The sequence below is a fragment of the Anabrus simplex genome, chromosome 4 (genome assembly GCF_040414725.1).
Source record: "Anabrus simplex isolate iqAnaSimp1 chromosome 4, ASM4041472v1, whole genome shotgun sequence".
NCBI lineage: Eukaryota > Metazoa > Arthropoda > Insecta > Orthoptera > Tettigoniidae > Anabrus > Anabrus simplex.
Window position 1 is genome coordinate 279,246,758 of NC_090268.1, and position 17,745 is coordinate 279,264,502.

The following is a 17,745-nucleotide window of genomic DNA, read 5'->3' on the forward strand; positions in this document are numbered from 1 at the left end:
AAATCGATAGGTTGAAGTCAAATGTAGTGAAGCACGTTGGCAAGAAGAGCAGGTGGAAGATATCAAATTTATTTCATTATGATTAGGCAGAGATTTAGAAACCAGGTGATGGATTCCAAATCCTTCCCAGGAGCAGACCTGGACGAAAACTTGTGGGGGGGGGGGGGGGTGGAGATATGCCATCGAAAGTAGAAGGAATTGAAGAAAGGAAAGGAAGCACGCAGATGGGGTATAGACAAGTTGAAAAAAAAAAGCAAAGAGGGAGGGCTTGGTTCAAGGAATATGTTGCACAAGGGCTAAATTAAGAGGCTGAAAGGAACATAACAGTTGAAAAGTGTACAGTCCTGAAGAATGAGATCAGTAAGAGTGTTGAAATAAAATGAGGAAAAAAGGACAGAACAAGTAAGAATCAATGGGAAACTCAGGAGACACTGAACAGGACTAAATTTTATTTTATTTTATTTTTATTTTTATTTTAGAAAAAACGGCTAAAATACAAGAATGCAAAGAAATGAGGACAGAAACATTAAAGACGGCTATAGAATGAAGTAGATTGATCGAAGCTGTGTTGTGCTAAATTAATCATCAATGCATATGAAATTTCCAGTTTACGATGATCACATCAATGCCCGTCTGGGTTTGGCGTAGAACTGTAGTATGTGAACCTTATATCAGCTCTCCAGACACACCGAGCACAGTTTTGTACATCGACTGTGAAACTTGTATTTGCCTGCAGAAGTCACTTAGAGACCTCAAGATGTGTTACACATCAGGTCAGATCAAATTGTGGCACTGGTAGCCATCTGAACTGTGTAATGCAAACACGTTGAGGAATACATAACTGATCATCGCTCAGGTCATCCGGGTGAGGATACAAATGTTGTTTATTTTATAACATATAAAATCCGCAACTGTGTGTAAAGATGGGAAAAGACGAACATCTTGGTAGAATAATAGAGTGAGAGGAGCTTGTAAACGTAAAAAGAAGGCTTATCAGAAATGGCTCCAAACAAGGGCCGAGGTAGAAAGGGATTTGTACGTAGATGAAAGAAACAGAGCGAAACAAATAGTTGGTAAATCCAGAAAGAAGTCGTGGAAAGATTTTGGTAATAACCTGGCAGCAGGGAAACCTTTCTGGACAGTAATAAAGAAAAGAAGGGAGGGAAAAAGGAAATGAACAGTGTTTTGAGTAATTCAGGTGAAATAATAGATCCCAGGGAATCACTGGAGAGGTGGAGGGAATATTTTGAACATCTTCTCAATGTAAAAGGAAATCATCCTGGTGGTGTTGCGAACAGCCAAGCTCATGGGGAGGAGGAAAATGATGTTGGTGAAATTACGCTTGAGGAAGTGGAAAGGATGGTAAACAAACTCCATTTTTATAAAGCAGCAGGAATAGATGAAATTAGACCGGAAATGGTGAAGTATAGTGGGAAGGCAGGGATGAAATGGCTTCATAGAGTAGTAAGATTAGCATGGAGTGTTGGTAAGGTACCTTCAGATTGGACAAAAGCAGTAATTGCACCTATCTATAAGCAAGGGAACAGGAAGGATTGCAACAACTATCGAGGTATCTCATTGATTAGTATACCAGGCAAAGTATTCACTGGCATCTTGGAAGGGAGGGTGCGATCAGTGGTTGAGAGGAAGTTGGATGAAAACGAATGTGGTTTCAGACCACAAAGGAGCTGGCAGGATCAGATTTTCAGTATGCGCCAGGTAATTGAAAAATGCTACGAGAGGAATAGGCAGTTGTGTTTATGTTTCGTATATCTAGAGAAAGCATATGACAGGGTACCGAGGAAAAAGATGTTCGCCATACTGGGGGACTATGGAATTAAAGGTAGGTTATTAAAATCAATCAAAGGCATTTATGTTGACAATTGGGATTCAGTGAGAATTGATGGTAGAATGAGTTCTTGGTTCAGGGTACTTACAGGGATTAGACAAGGCTGTAATATTTCACCTTTGCTGTTCCTAGTTTACGTGGATCATCTGCTGAAAGGTATAAAATGGCAGAGAGGGATTCAGTTAGGTGGAAATGTAGTAAGCAGTCTGGCCTATGCTGACGACTTAGTCTTAATGGCAGATTGTGCCGAAAGCCTGCAGTGTAATATCTTGGAACTTGAAAATAGGTGCAATGAGTATGGTATGAAGATTAGTCTTTCGAAGTCTAAATTGATGTCAGTAGGTAAGAAATTCAACAGAATTGAATGTCAGATTGGTGATGCAATGCTGGAAGAGGTCGATAATTTCAAGTATTTAGGTTGTGTGTTCTCTCAGGATGGTAATATAGTAAGTGAGATTGAATCGAGGTGTAGTAAAGCTAATGCAGTTAGCTCGCAGTTGCTATCAACAGTGTTTTGTAAGAAAGTAGTTAGCTCCCAGACGAAACTATCTTTACATCGGTCTGTTTTCATTACGGGAGCGAAATCTGGGTGGACTCAGGATATCTTATTCATAAGTTAGAAGTAGCAGACATGCAAGTAGTAAGAACGATTGCTGGTACAAACAGGTGGTAGCAATGGCAGGAGGGTACTCGGAATGAGGAATAAAGGCTAATTTAGGATTGAACTCGATGGATGAAAGTGTACGCATAAACCGGCTTCGGTGGTGGGGTCATGTGAGGCGAATGAAGGAGGATAGGTTACCTAGGAGAATAATGGACTCTGTTATGGAGGTTAAGAAAAGTAGAGGTAGACCAAGACGACGATGGTTAGACTCAGTTTCTAACGATTTAAAGAAAAGTGGTATAGAACTAAATGAGGCTACAACACTAGTTGCAAATAGAGGATTGTGGCGACGTTTAGTAAATTCACAGAGGCTTGCAGACTGAGTGCTGAAAGGCATAACAGTCCATAATGATAATGTATATATGTATGTATGTATATAAAATCATGTAGTTTGGAGTTAGTACTATTGATTGTGCTGTAAAACTTCGTGGTACCTGCAATATATACTTGTAATATCAAATGTTAAAATATGAATTGCCTGTTACCATTTCTTGATTGATGCCGAACTTTTGCATCTGTTTCTTGGCAGAGGCCAAAGCAAAGTGTAGCTTCAACCGATGTCCCAGTCTCATCAGTGGCTATAACAATAGGGAAACTGCTGGAGTATGGGTGGTGCTGAGTAGTAACATTCAAAGCATGACCATTCCGTCTGAGTGTTATGAAAGGTGTTGCTCACAGGGTTAGTCGTTCTTCAATAGCACTGTCTGGCCCAGTGAGGAAAGCAATGGAAAACTACCCCATTCTTCGTCTTGCTTAGTATGCCTCATTTTGTGGTTTTCCTATAACTGCGTAGCCCTTGTGGTTCTATTTGAGGATCCAACCAGCCTCTGGTCTGATGACAGAACAGACATTATATGACACCAATCTCACTCTGTTAGAATGATCATAATTATGCACATAAGGAATGTGAATTTTTCATCCCATTTTCTTAGAAAACAATTCTTTTATAGCATTCCTTAGAACATTATGATAATAGAACTTTAAGCCTATAGAAGGTAATATTTACACAGCACACAAAAATTCGGTCCCGAAATGATTAAAATAATGAATACGTTAGTATCATATTTATTTCAGTCTTTTTAAAACAAGATACAGTCCTTCAATACAATAATACATTAATACAATATCACTGTAAAAATGGATTATCTCAAATCTTATCTCATAACAGTTAAAATAAATAACGTAACAAACAAACAACAAAATAACAAATAACAACAATTAATAAAATTATATACAATTACAATGATTTGTTCACTTCCATTCTTCACCTGCTGCCTGAGATATTGTGGTCATAAGTCCCATTAAAATACTGAGTATGAATTACTTCAGAAAACGTGCGCTGTTGTTACATTATAATGGTTTAAACCAGGTGAGTCAGCCGCCCCTATTTTCTCGGATTTACGCAACCCGCATTTTATAATCTAAAGTGAAAACTCTTCCCCTGTCATCAGTTAAAATATCCTTGTGTAGGCACAAGACTTGAATTACTTGTGTACGCTGTTAAACGTTACGGTATTGGAACTACTGCAACAAGACTTCTCGGAGGTCGCGGTGGTTAACGGCCAACACTATATTTTATGTTCGGAGGTTCATACCTGGTGCAGGAACCGCTGTTTGGAAACTGTAGGATACATCCACGATACTCCTGACTGTCGTAAGAAGCAACTGAAAAGGGCTCCAGGACCTCTTAACTTGGGACTGTGGGCTGTCAACCATGGCACCCTTAGCTGAGTCCTGGCATTGCTTCAACTTACTTGTGCCAGGCTCTTCACTTTCATCTATCCCATCCGACCTTCTTTGGTCAATTCTTGTTCTTTTCAGACCCCAACGGTATTAGCTGTTCCACACACTTCATGGCCCTTGTCTTCCTTTGGCCGATAACTTCATTTTTCGGAGTGTCAGACTGTCAGAGTGTCATTTTTCGCTCTGATTGATGATAATAGAGTATGATTACACATTGTACTTCCTCTAAAAACAATAATCACCACCACCACATCGTCCAGGCTCTTTACGTTCATTTTCAATATCCGATCTTCCCTAGTCAATTATTGTTGTCTTCCAAACGCGACAGTATCATTTTTTTGCTTGACCATGGTCTTTCCATACCTTTTTCCGATGCATTCATTTTTCAAAGGATCGGATCTGTTCCTATTTTCTATTCGTTGAAAGAAGATGGTTAAACACCTCTACTTTCTCTACAAGCTCACCCCACCTCATGAGGCTGGCAGAATATTTTTATAGATTTATTTCAATTGCACGTGAGCCCCAGTGATGAAAACCAACAGTAATTATGGTCATTATTCACATTCGACGTACTCTACTACAGCATATTTTACATGTCAGGCAGACCTTCAAATGGCTGTTGTAGAGTATAAGGTCAAAGAACCGGAGACGCTATGGGTCTGTGGATCAACATAAAATTCCTTGACCCCACGGTGAATGGGCAGTTTGAGGTTTGTTCTCAACTGAATTATGCATAACATCTTCGTTATCACCAGACGTCATTGAAGCACCCCAAAAAGGTGTTTCCATTCCAGTGGATATCTTTTCACGCATTCCTTTTCAACCCTTCGAAACATATCCTGAGTTGGTTGTCTTAGTCCAGGAAATCATTCCTGATAAAAGTGCCGTGCTTCCGAAGCATTGTGTTTTACTTCTCTGTAGAATAACACCATACTCACGGACCCATCACATTAATACTTAGTGCTGATTTGTACAAGAACTATGACTCGAATGTGCAGACATTAAACCCAGATAGTTGTAACAATTCCCATCGAGAGGAGGATGCACATATTACTTGGTTGAATAGACCCAGCATAATACTGGCAATGCTATGCGCAATGCGCTTGTCCGTAGTAAATGGTTACGTGGCGATATTTATTATGTCTGTTTATTTGAGATTTCATAAAAGTAAAGCATTCCTCGTGGATGCCTATCAGAGTGGAAAATTAAAATAAAACAGGCATGAGTGAATGAGGGCTTGAACCCTCACTGCTTTGTGAAGCCACTATCTGCCCTACATAATTTCACACATCTACTTAAAACGTGCAACTTTGTGTATTGTAACACTATTCCTACTAAATGACCGAAGTTCTCACTTCAGAAATTTGTTTGTGTGTTACATCCTTTTGGCCCGGCTTTAAACCTCTATTGAACACTCTGACAGTAATACTGTAATTGCATGGCGTAAGTTATTACGTCTAGCTTATACCATTTGCGTGCCACAGTTTGAGCCATACTTAAAAAAAACAAAAGCATTTTTGTATCGATTTTGATGTGACGAGTCTGTACGACATAGTGGTGAAATGACATGTATGTAATACGTCCTAACCTATCACGTTCTGTATAACACAGCATTTTCTCTCAGAAGACAGCAATCAGGTAACTTACATAACACTTCAGCGACAGTTTTAGGGTTGGTTAGAGAAGTGGACTCCGCTCTAAAGATATGAGTACAGTGCTTTTAAGATATGTCTCACTTACTGCTTCTTATACGATTTTTTTTGCATTGCACGGGGAAGCCTATATCAGGCTGTAAGATGTTGCGTAAGATATGACTAAGAGATATAAAATTCCTTAAAGAGTGCTTATGTTCAAGGAAAATAGGCGCAGCTGATTCACCGGGTATAACTGTATTTAACTGGAGCTATGTTTCAGAAGGAATTGATATGACATATAGAAGAACGGTTCCATTATTTGTTTTGACTCGGAGAGGATATCTACCAAAAATCATATCAAGAATAACCGGTGTTGGGGTACGAAACACTTTGCCAGTGTGGCCGCTATCCATGGATTAGGGACATACGTTACTTCTTATTTAGAGTAGACCCTAACAAGTAGTGATCTTCAAGCGCGCGTATTAAAGCACTACATAAGATGCTGCTGAGACAGGAGAATCGTATTATTATTCATCAGCTCTTCAATACGAAGAGGCTTTCGACCACGTATCCTCTTGCGTAGTTTTCATGATATTGATTCCACATGAGGCGTTATTCAATATTTTTTCTTGTAAGTGCTCATTAATTAGAACTTACACTAGAAATGTTTCTCTATGAATTTATGCCGCTAAGATTCCTTGGATTAACATTTACCACATGGGCCTTTCCGAAGAGCCTTCAGATCTGCAATGAGAAACAAAATTAATCCATTAGTGATAATTTATGAGAATATTAATTATGAATAAATTCGTGTAGAGCAATGTAAATACTTGCCAATTAATCAAAAATACACTCCAAGGTGAAAATATAGGTCAACAAAATGGTAGTGGCAGAGATTATGGTTGCTACAAGAAGTTAAACAACTAGTTGTAATGATCTAAGTATTACGTGCAAGAGACAAGATCCGTCCAAGAATTAACTGGTCTGGACGTAAGATTAGAGTATGAATGTGTGCCCCTAAAGCAATATACGACAATGTGTTTGTTACATGTGTACAAATCATTTTATAGTAGGTGAATAAAGAAGCCTGTGTAATTCTTTAGCGACTACCTTGGATTAGTAATGGCTCTCACGCCAGCATGTTTTTTAAAAGAATAGTAAATTAACCCTTAAACGTATATTTGAAATCTTCCCATTACTATTACGTTGTAAAAACGTTAGATAAATGAATATTAGACGACATGAGAGAATTATTTTCACTTCACGTGACTGGAATTGAGTCATTACAACATTCAAAGGTAAACAAACTACATGGAAGATATTCTACACTCAGAGGGAAGAACAGGCGGTGTCAACTCCACATATTGGCTCCTAAAAGCCCTGACCTGTATCATTTGTGAACTGGTAACCTGTCAGTCAAGTGGAACATCGGTCAGTCTGTTGAATTAAATACTGACAGAACGGTGTGTGATTTTGGGTACTACAGGAATGAGACATACCTTTATCGAAATTTTATTCACATTAAACATCGCTCGATCCACAACAGATGCGTGTTATGAAAATATGCCCCGGGAAATATTAACACCTACGGTGGACGGAAACGTGTTTAGTGTTCGTGAACAGCGGGATCTGGCTAGAACTGACCATAGAAAGAGAAAACAGACATTGGCTGAAATAACCTTCGATGCCACGTACCAGATTCATATTATCAAACTTCTTTAGCTTCCATGAGATATTAGAGTAGTAGAGCTACTAGACTGCCGCTTGGAACACCATGACACTGGGCATATAATGTTATCTCTGCCTGAGAATTAACAAAACATACAAACAGGCAATATTTGCCAAGGTTCAGAGAGTGATAGACATAAATCTATCATTGAGCGAAAGGCGCTGTGCCCATCTACTTGGTGATCATTCGAAATTCTTCGTGCTCTTCATATACCTCTGAAAAAATAGAGGAGGCCTTCTATAAGGATAGTGCATCGTGCCATTGTATCCAAGTTGTGCAGAATTGGTTTAAAGAGAATTCTGGACTCTTCGGACAAATAGGATGTCCACGACGCTTATCCGACATGAATCCAATGGAGGATTTTTAATACGTGATGGAAAGGTGGACTTGAAAACCGACGATTTGTGCATAAGTATACCAAAGAGTGATGGCCACTATCCACATGTAAGACACAGCCAGTGCCAACGGGAATTCGCCAAAGGCGTTGCTCATAGGTTCAGTGATACTGAAATAGCTTTTTCTGGCTCAATAAAGAAAGACACAGCAAACTATTCCACTCCATATACTCCATAGTATGTCTCATCATAATTCGGTGTGGATTCGTAGGCTTTCCCAGCAATCATATAGATATCGGTCGTGTTTTCTGAGGATCCAATCATCTTTTTGAATAATAATCGTATGGTCTCAGCTACCGTGGTGCAAAAATTTTAATTTGACGCCATCTGGCTGCTTTCCCCTCAATCTCGACATTCCGTTTTACTCTAGGCCTACTAGTTGGCAGAGTAAACCTAATCTCTCTTGGACGTCTATGGCTGAAGTTTTTTTTTCAGGTAAACACCAAATATGTAACCAGAGACCTTTTACATGCCGACATCGTACGACATGGAGTGTCGAATAGACATTTTTCCTCCCTCCAAACATCCAACTACCTTTGCCGGGTTGTTACCCGCTATCTTGGGATACGGTCCCCCTGTGGGTGGGGGCGGTAGAATAACACCCGTGGTATCCCCTGCCTGTCGTAAGAGGAGACTAAGGGCGGTCCCACGGGTTCCTCACTTTCATCTATCCTATCCGATCTCTCTTGTCAACTCTTGCTTTTTTTCAGACCCCGACGGTATTAGGTTTACGAGGCCTAGAGAGTCTTTCATTTTCACGCCCTCTGTGGCCCTTCTCTTTCTTTGGCCGATACCTTCATTTTTCGAAGTGTCGGACCCCTTCCACATTTTCCCCTCTGATTAGTGTTAATAGAGGATGTTTGACCAGTTGTACTTCCTCTTAAAACAATCATTACCACCACCACCTCTCGGGATCCGGAGGCAGACACTAATCCACAGAGGGAGTTATACCTTTTGGACTATAATAATAATAATAATAAGAAGAAGAAGAATTTCGTGTGGCTATTGCTAGCCTGGTGTGCAGCCCTTGTAAGGCAGGCCCTCCGGCGAGGGTGGGCGGCATTAGCCATGTATAGGAAACTGAGTGTTATTGTGGTGGTAGGTATTGTTGCGTGTGGTTTATGAGTTACAGCAGGGCCTCTCAGGGTGCATGCGCGTGGTGCATGCACTGTGCACGGTGCAAAAGACGACTTGGCTTGGTTGACCAGAGTGCAGACCGCCCACTCCTCGATTTGGAGCAATAGCGCTTACTCTCTCTTTCCTCACGCCTGTCTCGCTCGCTCCGCCTGTCTCCCTCTGCCCCACTTGCGCCGTAGCGCTCCAAATCCGGGCTGACTTGAGCCGAGTATAGGCGAGTTGAGCCGAGCTTAGCCGAGTAGCCCAGAGACGAAGCGTTGATCCGAGCCATGCCGAGCAGCAGCGATGCACAGTGCACGGAGCTCTTGCGCCTCGCTCTGCACGCGTGAGATTTTGGGCGTTTGAGAGGCCCTGAGTTACAGGGATGTTGGCGACAGCACAGATACCCAGTCTCCGAACCAGGGAAATTAACCATTTAGAGTTCCACCGGCTGGGAATGGAACCCGGGGCCCTCTGAACTGAAGGCAACTACGCTGAACATTCAGCCAAGTAGCTGGACAGGTTTTGGACCGATGACATAATATACAATTGGAAGTCAACTGTTGTGTCCTTGGGAGGCGCGTACATTCAAATATAAGAGTCCTTTTCCTGAAGTAAAAACCTTGAATGAAGTCTCTGTAGCGAAAAATCAAGCCGCCCCAAAACACAGCGCTCGGCTACGAAAAATAACGCAGTGAGTGTGTACCCAGTACTTACGGAGATTGTTGACGCAGTTGTATCTCGAGAGCTCGCACTTATTGTTGAACGTCCTGATAGGATGGTTACAGCTTCCCGCACAGATAGGTTCATAGATCGCAGGACAGATATGTTGGCATCTCTTGCGACAGGATCCGGTACGTGCTTCTTTCATCAAAGTGCAGCACAAAAGGCAGAGAAGGAACACTGTGGAAAAAGCAAAAAACTTGTTTAAGTACAGGAATATCGGAAGGTAGTTTTCAATTTAGCTTCTTATTAGATCAAAATCTGAATAATAAACATGATAATAATAATAATAATAATAATAATAATAATAATAATAATAATAATAATAATAATAATAATAATACATGAACCCACTACGAAGTCGTAGGGGGGGGGGTGATACTCCCACGTGGTGCGTCCCAGGTGGCGAGTAAGGGGGAGGGGGGGGGGTAGTAACCGGCTTACCGATGAACTTCAGCGAAATAAAGTAGCTCTCGCGGACTAAACGCAATTTAAACAGCCGAAATACATCAAGTGGCACCTCTCGCTGTGAACAATCGAGGTGTAATCATATGATGATCTAAAGCAAGCGATTCCAACTGAGGTGCTCCCACGGCCCCGGCCGGCCCCGGCAGCAGCCCCGGTGCTGTGCTATAGCACCGTTGAGGTGGAGGGGGAAGGAGGGAAAGTGGCAGAGGCAGAACCACAGGTCGTCAAGTCAGCGCGCAGCTTATGAAAACAATATTATTTATGACAATTCTGTGAACACATAAACACACAATTTATTCTGTACATACTTTGCGTTTGCCTTAATGTACATTTAGCGTTTAAGACGATTGCTGACATCGTTTTGCTGTAACTAATTTACCAATAATGGGTACAATCAATTTGGCAGTAGAAATTCTAAGTACAACCTCTAAGTCCGCATCAGACAGAGAAGTACTAGTTCTCCATTTATTAAAATCAGAATTGAAAACATCTGGTGGGGTGGGTTTTTTTTGTGGCAATTTTCAGAGCAACAATAGCCCATAACGTGCTCGAACTGCGCCTTCTAAAGTACTGGGTTCAAGTATCTGTGGGATAGGGAGATAAAATAATTAAAACAATTATCTTGGGGGTTCTTTTTTGCAATAGGTCTTATGGCGATGATGGGATAGGAAAAAGCTATTAATGGGAAGGAAGCGGCCGTGGGCTTAATTAAAGAACAACCCCAGCATTTTCTTGGTTTGAAAATGGGAAACCACGGAAAACCATTTTCAGCGCTGCCGACAGAGGGGTTCGAACCCACTATCTCCCGGATGCAAGCTCACAGCTGAGCGCCCCTAACCGCGCCGCCAAATCCACCGGTGTATTTTCTTAGCAGTACATCTAAGTCTAATTCTGAACAATTCATAATAATACAAAACAAAAAACGAAAACAAATCTCCTAAATTGCATGTAAAACAATTCGTAATGACTAAGTTATTACGTATCTCTGAAAAACTTGGCAATTCCGATTTTAACTTAGCAATTTGTTCGATTCTTGCTGTGCCAACAATGTCATCATAGGTGAAAACATGTTTATTGTGGTAGTGTCGTCGCACGGTTGAAGACTTTACACTTGACATGACAAATTAAACGTTGAGCTTTCCCTTCGGTATTGAGAACAAAATATGAATCACCCATGAAGGATTAAACGACATTTTTAACGAAGGTGAAACCAACTGCTCCACTGTCTGTTCTATCGAATAGATTCCACTGAGAATGACGCAAACAGAGAGAGAATGAGAAGGAATGTACTGTCTCTTATTACGTACACATGCACCGACCACTGCGCGGGGTAGGTGGGGAACGGTGCTGCTGAGTGCAGCGCTGGTGCGCCCCGGCACTAAGTGCTCGAGTTGGAAAGGCCTGATCTAAAGCGATCACTCCAGCTACTTAGTTTAATGAACCTGGCATGATGGATCGTAGTCGATCAAAGCCCAGACCACGACCGCACACAGTTCGGGTTCTCCCAAGCATTGGATTCTAGGGGATCGGGAGCGTCATGCTGAGAAGAGTCGGAGATTCTCAAAATTTCTTCGTCCCAAGAAAAAGAACATCATAGGTACTGTCAACGTAAACACACTTCTGAAAACTGGGAAACTCAAACAACTAGTTGACACCCTAAATAAATTTGACATTCAAATTACAGCAATGCAGGAAACACGCTTCCTAGAATTTTGATTCAGAAAATGTTAGGATATAAGTGTAACCCAGCCATAAAAATTGGACAGTATCTACCGCAATTTGGAACAGCCTTTTTTGATTAGAAAATCAATGGCAAATTCGGTGTTCAATTTTACATCTTTCTCTGAAAGAATCTGTGTGCTCACTATGAAATCCAGCAACAAACAAAACTCTTTCATTAATGGTCATGCACCTATAAACAGTGACACTAAGGGAAACCTTCAAAAAGTTGCAGAATTCTGGAACTCTATGAGGAAATCATTAGTAACATCAAAAAAAAAAAAAATCATGTGAAAATCTTCCTAGGTGATGTTAATGCACAGATTGGAGGAGAAACAAAGTATAGATGGATCGTAGGACATCATCCAGCACATCGAAGGACAAATAAGAACGTTGAGCACCTAAGACACTGCTGTAAATCCTTTAATTTGAGATTCATGTCTAAATATTTGACCAGGCCTCTTCACAGGAAGAAAACATGGAAATTACCAAATTTCTTACTAGGGAATTCCAGATCGACTATGTAGCAGTCTCCAAACAGAACATGCGTGTTACAGTACGTAAGTGAGTGCTCGATTCTGATCACTACCTAACCCAAGTCAAAATGAAATAAAATAGATTCAAGGCCAAATTTTATAGATCACGAAGAGTGGATCCTGAATACCTTAAACTGAACTCAAACGCATTTCTTCGGGGCATAAAAGAACAATATCCCAATGATTGGCTTGACTTGCGATATACAAATCTAACATCTGTGCAAACGTTACGAGAGCCCCAGAGGAAAGGGAAACACAAATTGTGGATTGCAACCAGTGATAAAGCAATTGTCCGCCTCTGTGGTGTAGTGGTTAGCGTGATTAGCTGCCACCCCCGGAGGCCCGGGTTCGATTCCCGGCTCTGCCACGAAATTTGAAAAGTGGTACGAGGGCTGGAACGGGGTCCACTCAGCCTCGGGAGGTCAACTGAGTAGAGGTGGGTTCGATTCCCACCTCAGCCATCCTGGAAGTGGTTTTCCGTGGTTTCCCACTTCTCCTCCAGGCGAATGCCGGGATGGTACCTAACTTAAGGCCACGGCCGCTTCCTTCCCTCTTCCTTGCCTATCCCTTCCAATCTTCCCATCCCTCCACAAGGCCCCTGTTCAGCATAGCAGGTGAGGCCGCCTGGGCGAGGTACTGGTCATACTCCCCAGCTGTATCCCCCGACCAAGAGTCTGAAGCTCCAGGACACTGCCCTTGAGGCGGTAGAGGTGGGATCCCTCGCAAAGTCCGAGGGAAAAACCGAACCTGGAGGGTAAACAGATGATGATGATGATGATGATGATAAAGCAATTGAAGATAGAATCAAAGGCTACGAGAATGAAACGGATACCAGTCAGGCATTCATTAAGATTCAGAAACTGACAGCTGAGATCATTCGCAAGAAAAAAAGCCCGGATACGACAGAAACAAGCTCATAGTCATATCACAAGATTTCCTCAAAAGCAGCTGCAGGAATTTCTGCAAAACTTTTCGTGAGAGTCTATCCAGTTATGAACCTCAAAGCATATGTATCTGTAGATCAGATGGCACACTAGAAACAAACTGCAAAGATAACTGCAAGATTTTAGGAAATTACTTCAAATGCCGGTACCTATTCAATTGTGAGCCATGAAACGAGAAATTGCACTTTGAAAAGCCCACGCCGAGCCCAGATTCACATCCACCGACACTGGAAGAAACAGCGGAGATCATTCGATCTCTTAAAAATAAGAAAGTATTTATTTATTTATTTATTTATTTATTTATTTATTTATTTATTTATTTATTTATTTATTTATTTATTGTCTTGTTTTATATGGCGGGACTTAGGCTCTGAAGCCTGCTATTCTGTCCGACCATACCGGGAGAAGATGACATTACCGCAGAGCTGTTGAAATTTGAAGGAGAGGAGCTCATCAGAAGAATCCACGCACTCCTAAGAGAAATCTGGGAAACAGAAGGGATCCGCAGGACTAGAAGTGCGCGTTGATTCATCCATTGCATAAAAAAGTGACAAAAACTACAGAGGTCTTTCCCTCCTACCCGTTGCTTATAAAGTTATATCTAAACCCCTCCTAAACAGCCGTTTCTGATGCCAGCTTCTGATGGGGGGCTAATGAAGATGAATTTAATGATGGTGAATGAAATTGGATAGAAAAGTGGAAGGAATCGTCTATGGCCTGTGAATATGACCTGTCCCGCCATTTATATGGGTGTATGCTGCTTAATCCGCCTCTGTGGCGTAGTGAGCAATGTGATTAGCTGCCACCCCCGAAGGCCCGGGTTCGATACCAGGTTCTGCCACGAAATTTGAAAAGTGGTACGGGGTCCACTCAGCCTCGGGAGGTCAACCGAGTAGAGGTGGGTTCGATTCCCACCTCAGCCATCCTGGAAGTGGTTTTCCGTGGTTTCCCACTTCCCCTCCAGGAAAATGCCGGGATGGTACCTAACTTAAAGCCACGGTCGCTTCCTTCCCTCTTCCTTGTCTATCCCTTCCAATCTCCCCGTTCTCCCGCAAGGCCCCTGTTCAGCATAGCAGGTGAGACCGCCTGGGCGAGGTACTGGTCAACCTCCCCAGTTGTATCCCACGACCCAATGTCTGAAGCTCCAGGACACTGCCCTTGAGGTGGTAGAACTGGGATCCCTCGCAGAGTCCGAGGGAAAAACCTCCCCTGCAGGGTAAGCAGATTGAGAAAGAAAGAAAGTAAGTATGCTACTTAATCCTCGAATACAAATAATTAACTGGCTACAGAGTTTGAAAGATTCTAAAATCTGTAATGAAAGGGTTGCTTGAAAATATAAAAATGTGAGGATGATAGAGAAAAATAATATAGATCTCATGTATTTGAAAGATTAAGATTAACCGTGAGATTAAAATGGATTAACTCAAGTATTAGATTGATCAAAATTAACTGTAAGATACGAATTTATTTACTTATCTGCAGTAAAGAACGGTGTGTTTGGTGGTCGTGGTGGAAGGTATTTTTATGAATTAATCAAGGAATTAAGGATCCCATTTGTAAACATTGGAAGCTGCAAATATTCTTTTAAAAGTACCTGGACTACAGGATTTTCATTGTTAGCAGCGAACGTAGATACCTACAGGAGAATAAAAGGGAATAAATAATTTTGAGGATGCAGTGTTGTTGAAACTCACCTGTGAAAGAAAGTCGAGAACTCATCTTCCTACAAAGGGCTGACTGTCAAACTATGGAATAATTGTTAGTGTTGAACTCATTTATACACTCATTGAAAGTTGAACCGTGACTTGATTCGAACACATTGTTAACCGTTGCTCAACAGTTCTTAGAGAGAAACGTGAGTCCTTGTTCTGTAACTTAAAACATGCTCGGTAATAGTTTGCTTATGTCGGAGAAAATCCTCTGTTCATCCTGCTCGCAGCTTACGATTCTGTACAGGTGATGCTGACAAAAACAAAAACAGCAATGTATTCATTTCATTTCCTGACCTACGCACGCGAGTATAGTGCATCAGGTAATGAATGCTATTCCTGTACAGTTCTGTACGAACTTGGACCTATCCTCGAGGCCTCGGCACAGTCAGTCTGTGGATCCAGGTAGTAATCTCCTGAAGAATTGAACTGAACTCATGTCTGCAACTCCCTGTGTGCCCCCGAAGGGATAATGAATGGTGGGACCGCCAACCTTTCAGGTCCTATGTCTCAAAACTGCTGGTTGGTATTATTTCTCATTACCCTCATTAACTTGCAGTATTGTAAGAAGAGACGTAGACGACGTTGCGACGAGTTGCCATATTTTGAGTATTTCAGGAAGGGTAGGAATATAAAAGAGAAAGTGGAGTAATTGAAATGTGGTGTCGGCAAAGTATAGCAATGTGCCGGTGCGGTTTAAGAGGAGATTAGACTGACTGAACGTACAGAAAGGCACCTGCCATCTGTCCGGCTAGCATTATGAGGGCTACGAGGAGTTGAATGAGGTAATGACATTGACATGCAGTATTTCTGGGATGAGTGCGGGAAAGGGGGAGGTATTCGAAGTGTGGGGTACATAGACATTAGGTTGCGCTAGTTAAGGGTAGAAGACATTTTAGGAGCTCTATTGAGGGGTGAGACTGCAAAGTGTGGTGGTTAGAGTTGAGATGACCGGGCGAGTTGGCCGTGCGGTTAAGGGCGCGCGGCTGTGAGCTTGCATCTGGGAGATAGTGGGTACGAATCCCACTGTCGGTATCCCTGAAGATGGTTTTCCGTGGTTTCCCATTTTCACACCAGGCAAATGCTGGGGCTGTACCTTAATTAAGGCCACGGCCGCTTCCTTCCAACTCCTAGGCCTTTCCTATCCCCTCGTCAGCATAAGACCTATCTGTGTCGGTGCGACGTGAAGCCACCAGCAAAAAAAAAAAGAAAAAAGAAGAGAGAGTTGTGATGTGCGGGGGGGGGGGGGGGGGCGGGTTGAGTTTAAGATTTAAAAGAGATAAAGGTTGATGAGTTGGTGGTTGAGAACGTTGCACGTGTTTGCTTCCGGTATAGTGGGCATTGATCGCTTTTTTTTTTTTTTTTTTTTAAGGGGCATCCAGGATGTGAGGCAGCATGTTTGCATTGACAGTTGGCGCACTGCACCTGTTCCCGTAGAACTGTGGAAGCGGTATGATGGTGATGATCACCACATCTGTTACAGCGGGTCTCATTGGTGCAGTAGAAGCCTAATGATTCAGCTGGAAAATATTCTAGCACTTGGAATTTAGGGAAGGCCGTGAGCGAGTTTTACGAAAGTTGGTGCGGGCTCGATTCTCTGTGGAAACAGTTTCGGAGGCGGTGGGGTTTTGCTTTGGTACGGTGGATGTTTGTTGCTTGTTGATGGATTACGGGCGATGGATTTACAGTTTCAGTACATTGTGAGACTGGAAAGTGGGTGATAGTGGTATCAGTTTCGATTTCTTGTTCTTGTTGTTTGGTTTAGATGTTTTGGTTTGCGTATAGACCACGGGCTCAGTCTATCTTGTACAGGGTTACAGCTACTTCCAGCTGTTTATGTCGATATCAACACGTTTTCAAGACAACTATTTATGGCAAATGTTTCTTCCTTCGAGGGAGAAAACAATATTAGTCACATTTCACTTAGCAAGGTCTGCTAATTTAAAAATGGGAACCGCAATTTTTATTTATTAGATTCGGGTTTTTGGCAAAAAGCAAACAACTTTTTTTGAAACAATTTTTATTAAACCTGCTGTTTTAGAGAATATCATATCTATGAAGGTTGAAGAACATTACGCTCATTCTTTGAATGACTAACTTAGATTTCATTTCTTTGCATTTGACGAAAAATAAACGCGGTTTAAGCACAAACGTTGTTTCTTTCCTTTTACCTCCTTCATAATTATAATAAAAAGTGGAAAGTGCTTTTTAAAAAAGCAATTCCTGATTAATCAATGTTATAACATCACAACAGCCTGGTTGAGGTAGTAAAGGCCTGCTCCGTTCACCCGGAAGGACTAGGTTCGATTCCCCGTCAGAAAGTCGAAACGTTTGAGAAACGAGATTTCCACTTCTGGAGGTGTATATGGCCCTGAGGTTCACACAACCTACACAATAAAATGAGTACCAGGTTAATTCCTGGTGGCAAAGGCGGCCAGGCGTACAGCTAACCACTCTGCCCCACTAACTGTCGACGTTACGGATGGTGGAAGCCTTTACCTTCCATCCCTCCCTGG

At 41.9% G+C, this 17,745-nt stretch overlaps 1 protein-coding gene across 1 annotated transcript; it reads right to left on the minus strand.

Moving 5' to 3' along the window:
* Positions 1-4,434: 4,434 nt before the first annotated feature.
* On the minus strand, positions 4,435-15,278 carry LOC136871874 (turripeptide Ici9.2). The gene is made up of 3 exons (XM_067145530.2): positions 15,215-15,278; positions 9,848-10,033; positions 4,435-6,634 (listed from the first exon to the last, which is right to left on the minus strand). The coding sequence occupies exons 1-3, from the start codon at positions 15,237-15,239 to the stop codon at positions 6,594-6,596; spliced, it is 252 nt and encodes an 83-aa protein (XP_067001631.2). The 5' UTR covers positions 15,240-15,278; the 3' UTR covers positions 4,435-6,593.
* Positions 15,279-17,745: the final 2,467 nt, after the last annotated feature.